Raw genomic sequence first — 20,244 nt, 5'->3', positions numbered from 1 at the left:
AGCGTCTGGTCCGGTCCGGTTCGGCCCGGCAGCTGCCGCCAGAAGAGCCACAGCTGCCCGACCACGACGTCCCCTTCCGCTCGCGCCGGCCGCAGACCCGGCCACTTTAAGAAGAAACCGCCAGGCCACGCCCCCTCGCGCTCCCAAGGAGCCAATCCACGCGCGGCCACGCCCCGAGCGACGCGCGGAGGCGACGCCAACGGTCGCGCGGGTGACGGTTGGGAAGGGGCGTGACTCCGAGGGCAGCGGGGAAACCCGAGCCTCCTGCCGCCCCCGAAACCTGACGCCCCGAAGCCGGGATTAGGGGCCCGGGGGCCGGCGCCACGCCCCGGCCAGGTGCGCGGCTCGGCCAGGTGCGCCCCGCCCGGCCCGGGGGCCCCGCGGATGGCTGAGCCGGGCGCCGGGCCGCGGCTGGGACCCAGGCGGTGCCCCGAGGCCGGTCCCGCCCCCAGGGGTCCGGCGCCCCCAGGGCGGCCTGCGGGGCCCGGGGCGCGGCAGCGGCAGGTGCGGACGCGGGCGCCGCTTCCTGGGACCGGAGGCCCGGCGGCTCCCTAGCCCCCCGCGCGGTGCCGGCCGAGCTGCGCGGCGCCCTCCGACCGCAGGGGGCGCTGTGGCCGCGCGGGGCTGGTCGCCGCCGCGCCCTCGCTGACCCCGCTCGCTGGCTCCCCATGGCGACCGCGCTCCTGCTTCGCGGCCTGTGCCGAGCACGGCCCGCGCTCCGCTCGCCGCCCGCGGACCTGCTGCGGTGAGTCCGGGCCCGCGTTCTGCCCTGCCCCGTCCCGAGAAGCCCGCCCTGCGGCCCCTCACGCCCCCGAGACCCTAACCGTGTCCCCCGCAGGGCCCCGCGGCGCGGGCACCGGCTCACGCCGGCCGACGACGAGCTGTACCAGCGGACGCACATCACCGTGCTGCAGCGCGAGGCCCCGCACGCCGCCTACATCGACAGCTACAACCCCCGCGGCTTCGTGGTCAACGGGAACCGCGTGTTCGGGCCCTGCGCGCTGCTCCCGCACTCGGTGCTGCAGTGGAACGTGAGCCCTCCCGCCGCGGGACGCCGAGGCCGGGCGCAGGGGGAACCTGCGTGGGTTTGCTGCCTGTAACCTGTCCCCTCCCTGCACAGGTCGGATCCCACGTGGACATCACGGAAGAAAGCCTCTCTCTCTTCTGGATGCTGGAGCCCCCGATAGGTATCGGAGGAGGGCAGGGCTGGGGTGCGCCCGGCCGCCAGCGGCCTAGTTGTAGACCTGCCATGTCCGTCCTGCCCTAGAGATTGTGGTGGTGGGCACCGGAGACCGCGCCGAGAGGCTGCCGCCGCGGGTGCTGCGCGCCATGAGGCAGCGGGGCATCGCCGTGGAGGTGCAGGACACGGTCAGTCGGGATGCTGCGGGGAGGGGACGTGGGGGTGCTGCGGGGAGGGGAGCGCGGCCCGGCCCAGCCCAGCTGATGCTGGCTCTCTCTGCAGCCCAATGCTTGTGCCACTTTCAACTTCCTGTGTCATGAAGGCCGAGTGACAGGAGCTGCTCTCATCCCCCCACCTGGCGGGACTGTGCTCGCACCTCTGGCCCACGATGCCGAGTGAAGCCCCGGGGACCCACCAGACCTTCCCAGTAGCGCCTGGCACCCGGAGCGCAGAGCCCCCCCCCTGCAGCCTGTGACGCATATCTGCTTACCCCCAATTAATAACTTAATCCACTGGTGTCATGTTGTACTGGGTGCGTTCTGGCCAGGGGCTGCTGCTCAGTGGGCCTGTGAGGAACCAAGGGGTCCTTTCATCTAAGCTACAGGGCCCACTGAGGCCGAGGCAGTGCACCCCCCCCCCAAACCACAGATCTGTCCGCTTGCTCAGGAGCAGGTTGGAAGTGATCTCGATTTCCCCACAAGGTTTACAGGTTCAGTCTAGACAACACACATGAGGGTCTCAACCTGGACCCGTGTGGCCAAGCTTTGGGCCAGAAGGCTCTGTGGATGCTGGTCCCAAGCCCCGTGGACCTGAGCTCGAACCCTGGACCCTTGGGAGCCGTGGCTCCTCAGGGCTGGCTTGTGAGCTGCCTCAGGAGGGACGTTTTGATCTGTCCCCTCCACGTCCCTGGAGCCACCCCGACCCCAGGGCTGAGGCTCCCCCAGGAAACCGGGTGCTGTGTTGCTTGTGCGACCCTTGCAGCGGCGGAGCCCCACCTGCCTGCTGACCTCAAAGACCAGGCATCACTTTTTTCAATTTTTTATTGAAAAACCAAGGAACTATGCTGGAATCCCTTTTCAGAAAAGCCGCTTCTCATACCTATAGACAGAGGACCAGCTGTGAGGTGAGGGCGGCAGGCACAGCAGGGACCTCCACCCCTAGGGTGGGCGGGAACGGGTGGGTCACTTACGAATGGAGGCTGTGGACACCACCTTCCACCTGAGCAGAGGACGTTCTCTTCTCGAACTTGAGCTCCCCAGAGTACATCATGGCTCTGGAAAGGCAGGTGGCAGCTATGGGCAGCCGGCCTTGGGGCAGCCTCTCTGCCCACGTACAAGCTCCCCAGCTTACCTGACTTGGGTCAAACTCTTGGCACCAATGTCCTGGCAGGAGTGTTGGATGCCGGCGATCAGGTAGGGGACAAACTTGTGGATGGACCCTTTGTCCTGCACTGCCCCAGACACCCCCTGGGCCACCTTGATTTTGTCAGCTTCACTGCAGTGAGAGGCAAGAGACAGGGTCAAGGTCAAAGCACAGATGAAGCTGCCAGTGCAGGGGTGGCAGAAGGTAACTGACCTTCCTCTCCCACCTGAAATAGCGGTTCTGGCTGCTGAGATGCTTGTCCATGGCGTCGAGAGAGCCCATACCGCGATACTTCTTTAGCCGGATCCCATCGGAGAAGAAGTACTCACCGGGGGCCTCGGTGGTAGCGGCCAGGAGGGAGCCCATCATCACTAGAGGGAGAGGGAGTGTTGGGGGCAGCCCTGCCTGGCCCTGGGCAAGGGGTCCCATCAGGCTCCTGAGGTGCGGGCCTCACCTGTGGAGGCCCCGAGGGCCAAGGCTTTGGCGATGTGGCCCACATTTTGGATTCCTCCATCAGCGATGACGGGAACGCCGAAGCGCCGCGCGTACTCGGACACCTTGTACACTGCCGTGGCTTGGGGCCGCCCACAGGCCAGCACTGTGAAAAGATGGAGGAACAAATGGGCAGGTGGAGTTGGTGGGGACAGGCAAGGGGCCCTGTGGCCACAGCAGCGGCCAGCAGCTTTCAGCTACACCTGCACCAGGACTGCAGCCTGGGTGAGGACAAGTCACGTCTGGGACGGCTGCACCTGTTTCAAACAATACAAACAGCTGTGGTGGCCACCACTCACCCGTGTGCTCGTGCACTGCATGGCCAGGGCAGCCTCAGGTACATGCAGTCAGCAGCCAGGAAAGCCCCGCCCACCTGGCATCCGGTGGGCAGGGTCACTGTGCAGTTAGTACCCGAGGCCGCCCTCCCTCCCTATAGTGGGCAGCTCAGGCAAGAGAGGGGCGGTCGCGTGGAAAGAGGGTGCTCGAGTTGGTCCCTGAGCTGTGCCCGACTGCAGCTGTGGGCAGAACAAGGCCTGCTGGGGAGAGGGCCTGCCCTGTAAGCACCCTGGGAATGAGGGGCTGGGTTTTGAGTAGCCCCCCAAAACCATGGTCTGTCATTCAGTCTGCCGAGCCCACCCGTCAGCATCACAAACCCCGGGAGCTACAGCTACAGTCAACCAAGCAGCCGGGCAGTGGGCAGCTGGGCCGGGCCAGTGGGCCGGGCCGGACTTACTATAGCAGCCCGTGACAGTAGAAGGGCATTTGGGGCTGTGGGACTTTATGTCTGGAGGGATCTTGGGAGCTGCTAAATGAAACAAACAGACCAGAGTTTAGAGAGGGCGCAGAGCAGGAGCAAGGAGGCCAGGCTAGGCGGGGGAGTGGGAACGAGCAAAGACGAGAGCTCGTCTGGCTGCCAGCATGTCACCCCTCCAAGGGGCCTGCTGGCCCTGGGGCTGCCCCTACCAAGGACTCACTAGTGCCCCTGAGAGCACTTGGCTCCAGGCCTGTGGAGCTGAGGGTCCTGCCAGAGCACCTTACCTTCCTGGGTGATGCAGATGGAGCCACTGCCCATGCCCACCCGCAGGGCGTCCACACCTGCATCGATGAGATTCTTGGCCTGAGCCGCGGTGACCACTGCAATGGGAACGGTGGGCTCAGGGAAGGTCTAGGTGGGAGCCTCGCTCCCCTGCTCGCCCGCGTCCTCAGCGCCATGGGCCTCACCATTGCCTCCGATGACCTGGAGGCTCGCGTATTTCTCTTTGATGTACTTGATCATGTTCATCTGGAAGATGGAGTTCCCCTGAGAGGAGTCCTGGAACAGGGAGGAAGTGCCCGTGAGACCGCGCAGCGGCAGCCCCTCCCGCCCCATCCTGCCCGGCCGGCAGCTCACCAAAACGACCACGTCCACGCCGGCCTGGGCCAGCAAGTCCAGCCGGTACTTGTCGTCTTCATGGGTGCCAATGGCCGCCCCACACAGCAGCTGCTTCTTGGCGTCTTTGGAGGCGAGTGGGTAGTCGCGGTTCTTCTTCAGGTCGGTCCGGGCAATGATGGCCACCAGCTCGTCGTCTTCATTTACGATGGGCAGCTTCCCTGAGGGCACAGGACGCCGTCAGGACCCTGGTGCTGCGGGACAGGACCCTCCTGCCGCCGGACTCACCCTTCTTGCTGCGCTGAAGGATTTCATTTGCTTCCTTCAGTGTGACGCCTGCGGGGGCGACCACCAGGTCCTCCCTCTTCGTCATGATCTGAAAGGGAGGGGAGCTGTGAGGAAGGCCAGCTGAAGACCAGACCCCCCACAGGGCCTGCCCTTGACTCCAAAGACCACCATGTTCACTCACTACCCAAACCACCCCCTCAAGTGAACCCAGCAGTGTCTGCAGCAATCTAGTGGGGCGCATGAGAATTGAGTAGAAAGGATACTATGGCCCTAGCCAGTTTGGCTCAGTGGGTAGGGTGTCGGCCTGCACACTGAAGGGTCCCAGGTTCAATTCCACTTAAGGGCACTGCCCAGGTTGCAGGCTTGATCCCCAGTAGGGAGCGTTCAGGAGGCAGGCGACCAATGATGGGCTCTCATTGATGTTTCTATCTTTCTCTCCCTCCCTTCCTCTCTGAAATTAATAAAATATATATATTTCTTTATTATATATATATATATTTATTATATATATGTATTTATTTTATACACTCACACACACACACACACACACACACACACACAGCACTATGGTATGTAGAGTAGCCTGTTACACTGTTAGGAGAAAGAAGGGCCACACCAGATCAATGACAAGAAAATTAGAAGAAGCCGAGTTGGTCCCTGAGCACTGCTTTCCCCCTGGGGTTGGAAGAACACAGCATGCATGCTGGCAAACATCTGGGCAGACCGAGGCCTCCAGTGTGTGTGTAGGGGGTGGGGGTGGTGGAACTCTATGGAAGGATCAGAAACTTGGCCAGGCACTCATCTTTCCTGGACAGTAGAGACCATCAGAGATGCCACGAGGCAAAGAGGCTCCTGTCCTAGTCTGGCTGCCGGAACTTGGCGTGGCCAGTGCGCCCACCTCTTCCAAAAACCGGTCGTGCTCCTCCTCCTTGAGAAAGTCAATGTCCCGCGAGGAGATGATGCCCACCAGGCGGCTGCCCATCCGGCCCGTGTCGGTGATGGGGATGCCGCAGAAGCCATGGCGGGCCTTGGCTTCAAACACATCCCGCACTCGGTCCTTGGGGCTGAGCACCACGGGGTCTGTGATGAAGCCCTGCTCGTATTTCTGGAAGAGACGAGAATGGGCATTTCTGAATCACCTTCATCGGCTCTTGGTCTGAAAACAAGTTTGTGCCAACTCTCCCTTTGGCAGTGCCACGGGACCAAACCAAACCGACACCTCACCCGCAGGGACAGGAGACGGGGGCGGGGGTGTAGGTGCTGTTGACTTGGTCCTCTTCTGCTGCCTTAAGACCCACCCCAGGCCCTATGCTCAGGAACTCAGCTCCACGGTGGGAAAAGGGTCCTTAGGACCCAAACAGCCCCACCCCACCTCAGCGCAATTCCCAGGGGCTCTTGCCCATGATCCTTGTCCTTCTGACCTTCACTTTCCGAACTTCGTTGGCCTGGAATTCAGGTGTGCAGTTGTGGTGGATGAAGCCAATGCCACCTGTCAGCTGTAGAATAAGAAAATGATGGGAAAATTGACAAGAATAGGAGCGGCATGACCAGGCCTTTGGGGAAGAGCCCCCCGCTTCCGCCCTTCCGCCCCACGGCGCTCACCGCCATGGCGATGGCCATCCCCGCTTCCGTGACCGTGTCCATGGGGGAGGACACCAGCGGGGTCTTCAGGGTGATCTTTTTGGTCAGAGCAGAGGTCAGGTCCTGAGGGTCAAGGCCAGCCGATGTGAGAAAACAGGCCACACAACTCACGGTGGTGCCCCGTCTCCCACAAAACAGGACCGGCACGACCTGCATGCCAAGGCCCTCCCCAGAAGCCCCAGAGCCCGATCTGGGGAGGCAGACAAGGCACGGCAGCCCCTCAGCCGGCCTGAACGCGAAGGACCCAATTCCTGGCCATACTCACCACCTGGTCTGCAGTGAAGTCGATGTATCCGGGGAGAATGAGAAAGTCACTAGGAGAGCGGGAGCGAATCGGGAGTGAGGCTCAGGCTCGGTGCAGCCGGAGGCTCCATCCCACAGACCATCTCAGAGGCATTTGGGCGGAGGGCACCGACCGGGCCCAGGCGCCCCGGGCGGGGCAGAGCGCAGGTGGAGCGCGACGGGGCCTTCTCTGCCGCTGGCTGTCACCGGCCCCGGCCCCGGCCACTCCACGTGCCCAGAGAACGGCGCTCCCAGTCGGAAATCCCAGCACTGCCAGTGCCGCCCCCTCCACCCGCTTCACTGTCAACGGAGCCCCAGGGCCGGGTGGGGATTCCCGGAACCTGCCCCCACAGGCGGCCCCCTGCAGCCCAGCAGGCCCCCAGCCCCCCTCGCCCAGAGCCCGCGAGGCCCGCACTTGTAGGTGAGGCCGTCCCCGCAGTTGAACAGCTGCTGCGCCGTGAGCCCGTCGTCAGGCACGTAGGACGTGCCCCCGCTGATCAGGTAGTCGGCCATGGCGGGGGAACGCGCGAGTGCCCGAGAAGCACGCCGCAGAGTCTGCTGGCGTCAGGGCCGCGCCAATATACACCCGCGGCTGTCGTCAGTGCGCCCTGTGCGTCGTGACGTCAGGACGCGGGCGGAGCCGACACGCCCCCTGGGCGGGACAGCGCATGCGCAGAGCACGGACTCGCGCACAGCAATTGGGCCGTGGCGTCACTGTGCCGCACCCCCCCCCCCTCCAGCCCGGGCCGTTCAGCGAGCACGCGCGGCTTTGCTTCCGCTGCTCCGCCCGTCTCCGCCCAAATAAAGAGGCATTGTGCACCAGCGTGTTGAAAAGACGTGCTTGTCATTCTTAATAAACAGCTAGATTAAGAATACATAAGAGAAACAGAGTGGTATCTTTATATGATACACAAGTGTATGTTACAAGAATTCCATCAGGCACAGTAGCCTCAGGTTTAAGGCCTCAATGTTGGGCCAAAAAAAAAAAAAAGGGCATGGTAGAGTTTACTTTAACATCTAAAATGTCACTTGTCATAAAGGAGGGTGTAATAGAAACTGTCTTTAATAAATCATAATTGAAGTTCCCCCCCTTCTCTTTCCATTAAGATGCTAAGTTTATGTCTGAGCATAAAAGAAAAGACGGGTCCCCTGTGGCCAGCGAAGTCGCAGGCAGAGTGGAGCCAGCTGGGGCGAGTGCCCGCAGGTCCACCCGCCATGAATCCCATCTTCCTGGAGGAAGGGAAGGGGCCACATCTCTCCAACAGTCCAAGCCCTTTCCCCGGCCCCAGACGAGAAAGCAGCCAGCAACGTTGCAGACACCTGGCTCTCGGGGCCGGAGCCCGTGGCTGAGCGTCTGCTGCAGCGGGTTCATGAAGATGCACAAGGGGCAGAGTTTCCTTTTACATTTTAAACAGAAGCGGTCGGAAAGGCTTCGTAACTACACCAATAAAAAAAGAAAGAAAAAATGGAGGCCTCTTCTTTAGTGTGAAAGTCTGTCCGTTTCTTCCTGGCTGCTCTCCCTAGCACCATGGCTAAGGGAGTTCAGTGCATGGTGCTTGCGTTGGCCACTGCAATGGCCTCCTGAATTTCCCGTATCACCAGGATCCGAGTCAGCATCTGTCCCATCTGCTCTCTGCTGATAGGCTGAACCGAGTACCAGATTGGGCTGTTGGGGGCCACCACTGGCTCCGGCGTCAGGTAAAAGGTGTCATTCCGGCCTTTCACACTCTGGGGACTGAAGAATATGCCAGTAAAAGCTGGTTAAAACCACAATCTCAACCCTCCCGCCTGAAACTCCCAGACAGACATCTGCAAAAGCTGGGAAGGCAGCTGCTCTGGAGGGTGGTGGCACAGCCACACACACAGCCTCGGGTGCCAGGGCAGCTGCTTCTGCTGTGCCGCCCTCAGATGCCAGCTGATTCCGCTGACCTGGGGCTCCCGGGCTCACCTACTCCAGTCCAATCATGTCCGACTTGGAATAAGCTTTACCGCCCAAGGCTGTCTTCCAAGTCTTTGCTCAGGTTGCTTCCTGCACCCAGTCCTGAGAGTTCCTGCTCTGAGGAACTCAACCCGCCCCCCCAGTGCTGTGCCGTGCCTCTCTCAAGTGCGTAGCACACACCATCCCCTCAGCTCTTCATCCACCCACTCAGGGTGACCAAGGGCTCCTGTCTGTCAGTCCTGCCTTAGGTGCTGATGGTAAGGAAATGAGTAAGACCCAACAGGGCCTCCCTTCTGTGGCTGACAGATAAGGGGAGAGGCAGACAGAAGTTAAACACTCACACACACCCAGGACACACAGTGCGACAGATGGAGCACCTGAGGGCACAGGTAGGGTGTGAAATGCTTCCCCCATCAGGTGCTTGAGAACCGGTGGGCAGGAGCTGACTGCTAACTGGGTGGGGTGGGGCGGCGTGGGGTTGCCCAACAGGGAAAAAACCTGGGCCAAGGCCTCGAGAAAGGGAAAGCACAGTGTCCACAGTGGAGAGGAGCCAGTGCGGCCAGAAAGCCAGAGCTGGCTGGATGCAAGATCAGCAAAGGGAGGGAATGAAGGGCCTCTTGGCCACGTTAGGATCCTGTCTTTGTAGAGCAAAGAAAGCCACTGCAGGTTTAAGTAACACAAGACCTTCAACGTAGAAAGATCATTCTGACATTGCTGGGAGTATGACAGCCCAACGCCAGGCGCAGCAGAGCACAAAGCCAGGGAACGAGTCCCCCTTAGATGGATGGCGGCAATGACCAAAGGTCAAGCCCCAGAGATGCTCACCGTGCGATGGAGGCAGCCTGTCTGTACCGCCTCCCTCTCCCTTCCTCTCCTCTCCAGGAAAGGGGTCCTCAGGGGCAGGGACCCCTTTAGGACCCCAGTGCTCAGCACATCACGTGCTGTGGGAAAGCAGTCAGTCTGCTTCTGTACCCAGCTTTCCTGCAGTGTGTTTCTCTTCTAGCTGGGGACTAGAGAATGCCTCTGCACACAGGCACCTGCTTAGAAGGAAACCCCCTCACCATTTAAAGAGGTAGAAATCGTACAGCTTGATGGGACATCTCAGTGGATTCTCAGGATTTTCCGTCTGTTCTGCATACATGTCATCTGTAACTACAAAACACACCAACCACAGACATGGCATCAGACTACGTTAGCTCAGGCCCAGCATCCCCACCAGGACATAGTGGAAGGAGAAAGGTGTGAGGAATGGGCGGTGGCTATGAAAGGAAAAGACAGCTATCTTTTCTGGGTCATCTCTGCTTCTTCAAGAGTCTGACGTTTCTGGCTGAGGAGAAAGGAAGGGAGAATCGCTATCCAGCAAGTCCCAGCCCCAACTCATCACTAGCCCCTTGGCACAGAGCATGGCAGGACGAGGAGCACCGTTTGTGCAGGCCTTGCCCCCTTCCCTACCTTTCTGGCCCGTCTGGTGTATCCCAAGTGCCTTCAGGTACCGAATACTCGTGCTTTTGTCCTTAGGGTTGGAGGGGTTCTTCTTTGTCTGTCGCAAGACCTTGGAGAAGGCCAGCTTCATGTGCTGGTCCACCGTCTTCAACAGGAAGTACCTGCACCGCAAGTGAAAGCCAGGCAGAAGGGAGGATGCCAGGAGGAGACCGTGACTTACCCTCTGCCATCAGTGCTTTAGAAGAGCCAGGACCCCCACTCCCAGGACATGGGCAAGCCCCACCCACACACACTGTCTGTGGAGAAGTCACATCAGGACCGGTGGTGGGGTCTGGTGCGGCTGCCTGCCTTCAGTAGCCCAAAGGCTCTCAAATGTGTGTCAGAGGACTCAAAGTCGGCCTGGAGAGTTTCCACCCTCTTCGCTGGGCAGCTGCTGGCAGTGGCTAAGTGCGGAGCCTCTAGAACACTTACTTGGTGTTAAAGAACATGAGGGTGGTCAGCAGGGTGGAAGGGGAGTGAGCCCCGAGCTGCTTACACTCCCACAGCATCTCCTCGGTCACGTGGCTGGGCAGCACATAGCCTAGGAGGAACAGAGCACTGCTGCAACCGGGGCGGCCGGACGGAGGCTTAGCAGGAGGAGCCTCCCCGGGAGGCACAGTCACCGCGGAAGCTTGTAAAACACAAGTGGTTTGGGCCCAACACAGATTTCTGGGGTGGGGCCTGATACCGTGCGTTTCTAACCATTTCCTAAGACCACACGTTGAGAACCACTGCCCTCCTGAGTGCTCTTACTGCATGTCAGTGTTCCTTTCACCATCAAACAAAAAGATCGGCCTCGGGGAAAGTGAAACCCCAAACTGTGGCCTACGCGGCACACGGGCTACTTCTCCGGAAAGAAGGCAGGGCTTTCACCACCATTTCAGATGTGCTCGGGGCCCAAAGCACAGGTGTGCAGGCCTGCTTGCCCTTGCTACACCTTAGGAAAGAAGCCATTTGCAACCCCTCTCAGGTAAAGGGGAGACTGCCATTCAGTGCAGGTGTCCCCCACAGGGCAGGCGTTCCTGTAAGACCCTGGTCATAAGCAAGTTGAGAGCTGGGCAGGGACAGAGGCCAGGAGTTTGAACACCAAACCCCTTCCTATGTTCATTCCGTAGTCAGTGTGCAAGTGTCTGTGGGCCAGTGCCACTTCGTAGAAGAGGGGAGAGATATTCTGCCCAATACATTTCTCTCCTCTGCTCTCGCCGCAGCTGGCTGGCCCTCTGGCTCCACCAGGGCCTGTCCGTCTCTTCAGGGCGCTGCCTCCACTCTTGCATGCTGTGGTCTAGTGACAATGAGCTCACCTTCCCTGCTCTCAGATGTGTCTGGAGCAGGGGGGGTGGCAGAAGACAGTCGTCCCCAGAGAAGGCCGGCCCTAGGAGCGGTCCCGGGCACACCTGCACGCACTGTTTTCTCGGGGTTCACTGTGCCACCTGGTGTCACGTTCCCCAGCTTTAGTTGCTTCTTTAGCAACACAACGTCGCCTGAACCTTAGGGAGACTCCTGGCGTGGGAGAAGGGTGACAGACAGAGCCATCACAGAAAAGCCTCAGAGTCCCGATTCTGAACTACAAGGATCAAAAATGATCGATTCTGTCTTATATTTTTGGTTCTGCCCACTTCACAGACTGAGAAACAATGGCCAGCCCAGGAGCAATGAGCACACCTGGCATCAGATCTTGGTTTGGTGCTGAAATACCATCTACCACTGAACACGTCAGGGTCCACGGAGAACAGACTGATGCCGCACTGGGACAGGAATGTCCGAGATGAGCCTGAAGCATGTTGGCAAACCGGAAATCATGGAAGCAGGATTGTGTCAGAAGAACTTAAGGGCTAATTTAAAGAAACTCCAAGATGGGTCAGTTTGCACATCAATAGAGAGAATGACTGGGAGGGGGCGGAAAGGTAACTGCAATGGACTGAATCACATTAAATATGCTCAGTCACTAGTTCATGATGATGCTTAGAAACAAACAAACCCACAGCTACTTGGTTTCACGGAGGGGAGCTGGTGAACCAAGTCCGTCCTGTGAGAACTGCTCAATAGAACAAACAAGCCCTAATCCTCCCTTTTCTATAGTTTACATCGCCAGGACTTCAAGAGGTTGGCAAGGAAAAGTTTCTCTGTTTTTCAGCTAATAATGAAGAAGTAATAACATTATAATACCACCTTTTGCAACTAATGAATGGATACAGATGAAAATAAATAACTCATCTATGATGTAACCTTGCCAAAAAGGAACACACACACACAGAAGAACAAAACCTGATCAGTTACGTCTTTATATGCAACTACCCATTAACTGTAAATACAGGGAAGAGAAGAATAAGTCAAACTACACCACGGGGATGTAATCAGCAAAAAGTAAACGATGTGACAATTTAAAAGGCTAATTTCGCCAAAACCGGTTTGGCTCAGTGGATAGAGCGTCGGCCTGCGGACTGAAAGGTCCCGGGTTTGATTCTGGTCAAGGGCATGTACCTGGGTTGCGGGCACATCCCCAGTGGGGAGTGTGCAGGAGGCGGCTGATCGATGTTTCTCTCTCATCGATGTTTCTAACTCTCTCTCTCCCTTCCTCTCTGTAAAAAATCAATAAAATTTATTAAAAAAAAATAAATAAATAAAATAAAGGCTAATTTCTTCCATAAAGTGCAAGAAAAAAAAACAAGGGGGAAATTAAAGATTAAAACTAACCATTAAAAGGTATACCCAGCAATTTCAATGTGTGGAATTTACGCCTTGACTTAAACAAAATTATGATATTAGAAATTCAAAGAGGGTAGATTTTCATGACATTACGGAATTATCTTTTTTTCTAAAAGGTATGATAACGGCATTGTGGTAGGTTAATAATATATACTAAAATATTTATGAATAAAGTGTCTGGGACTTACTTCAAAATAATATGGGAGGGGGAATGAGTAGTGTATCTATGAAATGAGACTTGCCATGAACAGACAGTAGGTACATGGGAGTGTCATTAATCTCTTGTTTACTTTTATATGTGCTGGAAATTCCACAATAAAAAGCCTTAAAAAGGGAATTCTACACAGCTGCACTTGCCTTAAAAATTTGCAAATCATGAAGCGGGAGTCATGGATTCACTTACCGGCCTCTGTTCTAACGACAGAGAGGCCTCCCTCCTAATGCCCCAACACTTCCATTCCCTTGTGCTTTGTTCTTCAAAGCACTTACTTAATCACAAATAACTTGGTGACTTACTGTCTCGCTGTTAGACTGTAAGGTCCATTTTGTTCACTGCAATATTATTATCTATATAACTGGAATACTGCCTGGCACACACTCAAAAACATATAACCAGTAATTTTTTTAAGGTTAAGCATGTAACGAACTAGTAGCGGCGATCGAGATTAACCAGACCGTTTTCAACGCAAACCCCAAGGAGCGTGCCTGCTGGGTCATAAGGCAAAAAATGTTTACTTTTTTATGAAAATGCCAAACTGTCTTCCAAACCAAAATGGGTGCTCCCTGGCGCCATCTGGTGCTGCCAGTGAGGGTTTCAGCCTTCGTCACAGTGATAGAGTGGCCTCTCGTTATTTTATAAAATTGCAACTTCCTGGTGACATGTAATAAGCATCTTTTCATGCGCTTGTCTACCACCTGTGTACCTTCTTTAGTGAGGCATCTGTTCAGATCTTTTGCCCATTTGTTACTCAGGTTGTTTGTTGGAAGTTATTCCATAAGTGAATGGATAAACAAACTATGGTACATCCATACAATGGAATATTATCAGCAATAAAAGGAAATGAGCTATCAAGCCACATTATACATCGTTGAGTGTTAAGAGTTCTTTGTATATTTTGGATACCAGTCCTTCATTGGATATGTGTTTTTCAAAGATTTTCTTCCAGTTTGTGGCTTGTTTTTTTCATTCTCTTAACTGTTTCACAAAGCAGAAGTTTTTAATTTGAATAAAATCCAACATATCAATTTTTTCTTTCATGGATTATAGAGCTTTTGGTATCTTCTCTCTATATAAAAGCCTAAGTGACCAGCTGATCGACAACCAGGGGGCAGACGCTCAACGCAGGGGCGGAAACCACAGGCATGGAAACATGGAATAGACTGATGAATCTCAGAGGGAAGGGGGGAGGGCGGGAAGAGATTAACCAAAGATCTTATATGCATACTAGAGGCCTGGTTAACGAATTTGTGCACCAGTGGGGCCCCTCTGGGGATGTCAGACTGCTGGTTTTGGCTGATCCCTGCAGGCCAGGCCGAGGGACCCCACCAGTGCACAAATCCGTGCACTGGGCCTCTAGGTGTATATAAAAAGTCACCATCAAACCCAAGGTCACCTAGATTTTCTGTTATCTCTAGGAGGACTTTAATAATTTTGCATTCTACATTTTGGTCTGTGATCCATCTGGAGTTAGTTTTGTGAACGGTGTAAGGTCTGTGTCTAGACTGATGTTTTGCATGTGGATGTCCAGTTCTAGAGCCTGTTGAAAAGACTATCCTTTCTTCACTAAACTCCCTTTGTTCCCTTGACAAAGGTAAGTTGGTTATATTTTTGTGGCTCTATTTCTGGGCTCTCTGTTCTGTTTCATTGATCTGCCTGCCTGTTCTTTCATCAAAAACCTGCACAAAATGTTTATAGCAGCTTTATTCATAATTGCCAAAATTGGAAGTTATTCCATAGGTGAATGGATAAACAAACTGTGGTATATCCATGCAATGGAATATTATCAGCAATAAAAGGAAATGAGCTATCAAGCCACAAAGACATACACAGACATTAACGCATACTGCTAAGTGAAAAAAAAATCTGAAAAGGCCACAAAATAAATTATTCCAACTATATGACATTCTGAAAATGGCAAAAACTATGGAGATGGTAGAAAGACCACTGGTTGCCAGAAATTCTACGGGAGACAGGAAGGGATAACTAGGTGGAACATGGGGGATTTTAAGGCAGTGAAACTTCTGTATGATACAGTAACTGCAGACACATGCCATTATACATTTCTCAAAACCTACAGTATGCACAACACAAGGAGTGAACCCTAATGTAAACTACAGGCATTTAATTAATAATGTGTCAATACTGGTTCATCTATTTTAACAAGTATACCACACTAATACAAGATAATAATTGGGGAAACACTGTATGGGGGATATATGGGAATTCTCTGTACCTCCTGCTTAATTTTTCTGTAAACCTAAAACTGCTCTAAAAAATAAAGTTTATTAGCTCGAGCTGGTTTGGCTCAGTGGGTAGAGCATCAGCCCATGGACTGAAGGGTCTCGGATTTGATTCCAGTCAAGGGCACATCCCTTGGTTGCAGGCTTGATTCCTGGCCCTGGTCGAGCCCATGCTGGGGGCAACCAATCCATGTGTCTCTCTCACATTGATGTTTCCCTCTCTATTTCCACCTCTACCTTCCATTCTCACTAAAAAATCAATGGAAAAATACTCTCGGGTAAGGATTAACAAAAAATAAATAAAAATAAAGTTTCTTAAAACAAAACAAAACAAAACAAAACCACCTCAGACATTCTACTGCAAAACTCGTGTTCTTTCCGCTATGACACACTACCCAGGAAGTTACCTGTAGGTAAATCAACAATTGTGTTCTATACAGGGCTGAGCAAAAGTAGGTTTATCGTTTTGAGGATTCGAAACAGTCTTTTCTTGTATTATTCTAATCATTAACTAGAGGCCCAGTGCATTAAAATCCGTGCACTGTAAAAAAAAATAATAAAAAAAAATAATAAAATTCGTGCACTGGAGGGGGAGTCCCTTAGCCTGGTCTGCACCCTCTCACAGTCCGGGAGCCCTCAGGGGCGGGAGATGACCCAGCGATCAGGGGAAGGCAGCGCCCCCATCACACTTCTGCTGCTCCCACTGCCGGCAGCAGCCTGGGCCGGCCCTGGTTACCTGAGCCTCCGGTGGCCATGGGCGGCTGGGGGGCGGGGGGGGGGGGGGGACGGGACTGGGGGCCTCCGGAGATGGGTGCACAGCAGGGGTGGGCCCAGCCTTGCTGTGCGCCTGCCACCCCAGCAGGGCTGAGGGGACTGGGCACCGCCATCTTGTGGCTGTGGGCGTTGCCATCTTTGAGTGCATGGCAGTCAATTAGCACATTCCCTCCTTATTGGCTGTGGGCGCTGCCATCTTTGCGACAGCATGAGGGTCAGTTAGCATATCCCCTCTTCATTAGCTAGGATTATTGAATTATTTTCCATATAAACAAGTATAAACCTTCTTTGGTCCCACTCTGTATACATAAAACATATGTAACATGAGCAACTTACAGATAAAACAGTTAATAATTCTTATTTTTTGCAATGATTCTAATTTTAATAGGAAAAAAAAGAGTACCCCACACTCCGCTTGTCCCTGTTCTTGCCACACTGGGACCAGCTGGTCCTGTGCCCGGTGAGCAGTGCCCCTGCCATAGCAGGGCAATCAGCAGAGGCCGATGCTGGTGCCCAGGGTGGACAGCCCCCTCACCCCCGTGCTGTAGAGCCAGGCACACAAGCGGCCGATCCTTCTTAAACCAGGTGGGAAAGACACCCAAGTACTAGGAAGAGCTTACCCAGTGGAGTGACTCGGGGCTGAACGTCCTTCAGAACTTCATGTAGCCACTCCGTGAATCGAACATAATAAAGATCTGAGAAAATGTCATCAACCCGTCCATTTTCAAAAAGATACTAAAAGAAAAACAATCAAGAAAAGTTGTTGGTAGTCTCTCGAGCAAGACTTGCAGGGGAAATACACGTTCCTTTACCAGGTACTATCACCTCTGCCTACCCACCCCCCTTAATAAACCTCCATTCCCGGTCAAAACCGGCCACAGTGTGACTCGGCCACAGGACACGCTGGATCATGTGAACCAGGTCTCACGCACTTGGGCACACTCTGTGAATGCGATTTCACCCAGGCAAGGCTCTTATGGCAGCAAAAACATGGCGCAGGCTCTGGGGCCAGCCTCCTATAGGCTATAGTGTCAGTCAAATAACTAATGTGAGTCTTTTAACTGTGGGGGCTCAGTTTCCTTGTCTGTAAATGGAGATGACTGATTTAGTCTTCCAGGGCTGGAGAGCACTAGGCATGAGAAAGCGTGGGCAGCAATTCCCCCAGTACCCTGAGTGGCCAGGAAGAAAGAGAACCATTAGAGGCAGACTCCTCTCAGGCCCGGCAACAGGTGAGTGGCACCAGCACGGGGTTTCCACAAGAGCATTCGAACACTACGACCCCCTCCTCAGCCTCCCAACTGCCAGCCTGTACTACATCTCTGCCATGCTTCACCTCAGATGTCCTGAAAACCTAAAATCAATAAAAACATTAAAAAACAAATACCTAAAATAAAAAATCTAAGGTAATATTCCAAATATTTGTGTGTAGTTTTCTTTGTTCTTTTTTTTTTTTTTTTTTTAAATATGCCTTAAAAAAAATGATCTCAGAGAGAGGAAGGGAGAGGGGGAGAGAGAGAAATAGAAACATCAATGATGAGAGAGAATCCTCATTTGGCTGTCGCCCACTGCCCCACCACCAGGGTTTGCGCCTACAACCTGGGCGTGGGCACTGACCCGGAATCAAACCATGACCTCCTGGTTCACAGGTCGACTCTCAACCACTGAGCAACACTAGCTGGGCTGTTCGTTTCTATATAATAAATATAATATAATATGAGTACATTTATTTATTTGGTAAGAGAACATTTTAGGGTAAATTACAGAGGTAGAAAAAGTAATTCCTAGAAGATGGGCTTAGCAAACAAGTTCTAGAGATGAATGAAGAGCTTGGGAGCTGGGGCTGGGGGGGGAGGGAGTCGGGGAGGGGAGGGGAAGGCACAGGCACACCCCCTGAAGGGAGAGCCACTATACAAAATATTCCAACAGGAGCTTCTCTAGCTGGCAGGCAGGGTTATGAACGATGTTTATTTTCTAAAGTGAACATGTAGATCTTTTGCAACTGAAAAAAGAAACTACTTAAAAATTCATTATACAGTTAAAAGAGAAAGTCCTAATTGTAACTCCTCGCTTGTCATTTTACTAATTTGAATATCCAGTAAATAGCTGACAGGAACACAGCTCAGACGCGTCCCTGGGAAGCCGTTTCCTACCTTCTGGATGCACAGGAAGATATAGTAGAGCACATCTGGATCATAGGGTTCACCTTCTCCATTCCGAGCTTCCCGGGTCATGAGACAGAGCCCGTAATTCAGCTCAGCCACCGCAGAAGAGATGAGATCTTCCTGGAATCGAAGAAGCTGGCGCCCTACAACACAAACCCCAAAGGTGAATGGGAGTCCTGGCAACAGTCATCTCTTTATTGGTCACTCATGTCCCTGAAGTCAGCTCAGAGCGAATGCTGCCCCATCAGTGCTGGCAGGGAAACGGTCACTGTGTCTGGCCTAAGGCAACAACCTCTATGTTCTACTGGACCAAGGGGTCCCTTCCCACTTCACATTTCCTGAACATTTTAATTAGGGCCATGAGAGGAGAGAACCCCCTCACAATGCTAGGAAGTAGATAAGCATGATGCCAAGGAAGAAGGGCTTTGAACACACTCACTGGTTTCTATCTTCTCCCAGAAACTGCCCTGCCCAGATCTAGATCAACTCCAGAAATCCATGTATACAGAAATGCCTAGTCCTGCACAAACCCCGCAACCCTTGCTCAGGCCTGCTTACTGCTTGCCTTGAACTCAGCATCCTATTTCAGATGGAGCTTCCTGGTTCCCAGAGCCAGGGGACGACTTTGCTGCCCCCTCCCTCCTGCTGCCTCAGTGCCACTGTATTTTAGACAGAGTCCACCCCCTATCCCCTCAAACACTCACTCCCAATGGGCGCCAGTCTGTTCTGAGCGTCCTTCTCTAGCTCAGCGTTCTTGGTCTGGGCCCAGTTTTTCCATACTTCAAGCCCTTCTTCGGGCTTCAGAGAATTTGGAAGCAGAAGTTCTGGGGAAGGCTGTGGCTGTGACTGTGGTTCAACTTCAGCAACCTGGACAGTTTGAGCCTATGAGAGAGAAACCATCAAAATGCATCAATACTCTTTCGCATCAGACCTTTAGTTCAGCAAAACTGCCAGGAAAATGTTACTTGTAGTTCTTTCAATAAAAAAATTCTCTTCTCCATGCTGTCCTATTTTCAGGAATCTTTGAAATTCTACTCCTTACCCCAGGGATAGCAAAGCCTAGTACCGTGATTCTCCACTCTGGCTGTACTTTTTAAAAAAACACGTTTTTATTGATTTTAGAGAGAGGGAAAGAGAAACATCAACTGGTTGCCTCCTGGGTGCACCCTAACTGGGGACCAAACCCGAAACTTGGGCATGTGCCTGACTGGGAATCGCACCTGTCATCTTTTGGTTTATGGCACGATGTTCCAACCACTGAGCCACACCAGCCAGGACTGCATTTCTAATAAGCTTCCAGGTGTGGAAGCTGGTCTGCTGACTACAGTTTGAGTACCAAGTGTCCAGAGCAGTGACTCACATGCCCAAGCCTTAATCTCCAGAGATTCTGATTTAATTTGTCTAAATGGAGCGCCTGCTGCTATCAGGATTTTCAAATCTTCCCAGGTGATTCCAATGCCCAACCACGTGAAGAATCATCCTTTAGAGCAGTGGCTCTCAACCGTGGCTGCACATGAGAATCACCTGGGAATCTTTTTAAAATCCTGATTTCTGGGCCTCATCCTCCGAAAATTCTGTTTCTCTGTTACTAATGTTGTGGCCCCACCCCATAACAGAGAAACAGAATTCCCGGAGGATGAGGCCCAGAAACCAGGATTTTAAAAAGATTCCCAGGTGATTCTCATGTGCAGCCGAGGTGGAGAGCCACTGCTTTAGAGAAAGGAAAGTCCAACAGACAAGCCATGTCGCTATCCCTGCCACTGCAAGTCAGGAGGGTCGGGCTTCTCCAGCTACACACAGGCCCCATTTCCCAGGCCCCTGTCAGCAATGCTGCTCTGGCCCGTAAGGACTGTTCCGGAAGACAGGAGGCACTGCCCTAGCTTCCTGCCTCCAAAGGACGAGTGCTCCCACCCTCAGTGAGCTGACGGCGCGGCCACGCAGACAAGCGGCAGAGACTGTCCAGGAGTCCGAGCCACAGTCCCCACCCGGCGGGACAGGCACCACGCACAGGCTCGGGGCTCCCACACCTGTCCACACTGAACAAACTTCCTTGAGCAATTTTCCTGAGAAATGTCACACCATTCAAATCAAAAGCACAATCATTAAT

At 53.8% G+C, this 20,244-nt stretch overlaps 3 protein-coding genes across 4 annotated transcripts in view; 1 reads left to right on the top strand and 2 right to left on the bottom strand.

The window, feature by feature from the left end:
* The first annotated feature begins 540 nt into the window (after positions 1 to 540).
* On the top strand, positions 541 to 1,697 carry NDUFAF3 (NADH:ubiquinone oxidoreductase complex assembly factor 3). Its single transcript, XM_081105888.1, has 5 exons — positions 541 to 745; positions 839 to 1,031; positions 1,121 to 1,187; positions 1,268 to 1,368; positions 1,463 to 1,697. Exons 1-5 carry the CDS (start codon positions 669 to 671, stop codon positions 1,577 to 1,579), a joined length of 555 nt encoding a protein of 184 aa, XP_080962014.1. The 5' UTR covers positions 541 to 668; the 3' UTR covers positions 1,580 to 1,697.
* Positions 1,698 to 2,207: 510 nt separating this feature from the next.
* Positions 2,208 to 7,228, bottom strand: IMPDH2 (inosine monophosphate dehydrogenase 2). Its single transcript, XM_081105887.1, has 14 exons — positions 7,030 to 7,228; positions 6,598 to 6,646; positions 6,294 to 6,395; positions 6,113 to 6,187; positions 5,590 to 5,796; positions 4,692 to 4,779; positions 4,425 to 4,624; positions 4,256 to 4,346; positions 4,073 to 4,168; positions 2,997 to 3,140; positions 2,769 to 2,913; positions 2,531 to 2,674; positions 2,370 to 2,453; positions 2,208 to 2,278 (listed from the first exon to the last, which is right to left on the bottom strand). The coding sequence occupies exons 1-14, from the start codon at positions 7,125 to 7,127 to the stop codon at positions 2,257 to 2,259; spliced, it is 1,545 nt and encodes a 514-aa protein (XP_080962013.1). The 5' UTR covers positions 7,128 to 7,228; the 3' UTR covers positions 2,208 to 2,256.
* A 211-nt stretch (positions 7,229 to 7,439) lies between these two features.
* QRICH1 (glutamine rich 1) overlaps positions 7,440 to 20,244 on the bottom strand; it is a 34,717-nt gene continuing 21,912 nt past the window's right edge. For both annotated transcript variants that reach the window (XM_081105749.1, XM_081105750.1), the window contains 7 exons: positions 18,842 to 19,019; positions 18,126 to 18,280; positions 16,596 to 16,710; positions 10,468 to 10,576; positions 10,006 to 10,157; positions 9,615 to 9,705; positions 7,440 to 8,349 (listed from right to left, as the gene is read on the bottom strand). In XM_081105749.1, coding sequence (XP_080961875.1) covers positions 8,157 to 8,349; positions 9,615 to 9,705; positions 10,006 to 10,157; positions 10,468 to 10,576; positions 16,596 to 16,710; positions 18,126 to 18,280; positions 18,842 to 19,019 — 993 coding nt within the window. In that variant the 3' untranslated portion in view covers positions 7,440 to 8,156. The remainder of the gene's footprint in view (positions 8,350 to 9,614; positions 9,706 to 10,005; positions 10,158 to 10,467; positions 10,577 to 16,595; positions 16,711 to 18,125; positions 18,281 to 18,841; positions 19,020 to 20,244) is intronic.

The sequence above is a fragment of the Myotis nattereri genome (genome assembly GCF_964212035.1).
Source record: "Myotis nattereri genome assembly, chromosome: 14".
Lineage (NCBI taxonomy): Eukaryota > Metazoa > Chordata > Mammalia > Chiroptera > Vespertilionidae > Myotis > Myotis nattereri.
Note: the sequence above shows the minus strand (reverse complement) of the source record. Positions and strands in the feature narration are given on the sequence as shown.

Bases quoted from the DNA above. Each gene is read 5' to 3' on its own strand.
- NDUFAF3 (XM_081105888.1), top strand. From the start codon at position 669: ATGGCGACCGCGCTCCTGCTTCGCGGCCTGTGCCGAGCACGGCCCGCG. The intron at 746-838 runs GTGAGTCCGGGC...TGTCCCCCGCAG, and splicing joins CCGCCCGCGGACCTGCTGCG to GGCCCCGCGGCGCGGGCACC. The intron at 1,188-1,267 runs GTATCGGAGGAG...GTCCTGCCCTAG, and splicing joins GATGCTGGAGCCCCCGATAG to AGATTGTGGTGGTGGGCACC.
- IMPDH2 (XM_081105887.1), bottom strand. From the start codon at position 7,127: ATGGCCGACTACCTGATCAGCGGGGGCACGTCCTACGTGCCTGACGAC. The intron at 6,647-7,029 runs GTGCGGGCCTCG...CCGCTCTCCTAG, and splicing joins GGGGACGGCCTCACCTACAA to TGACTTTCTCATTCTCCCCG. The intron at 6,188-6,293 runs GTGAGCGCCGTG...CTTATTCTACAG, and splicing joins GGATGGCCATCGCCATGGCG to CTGACAGGTGGCATTGGCTT.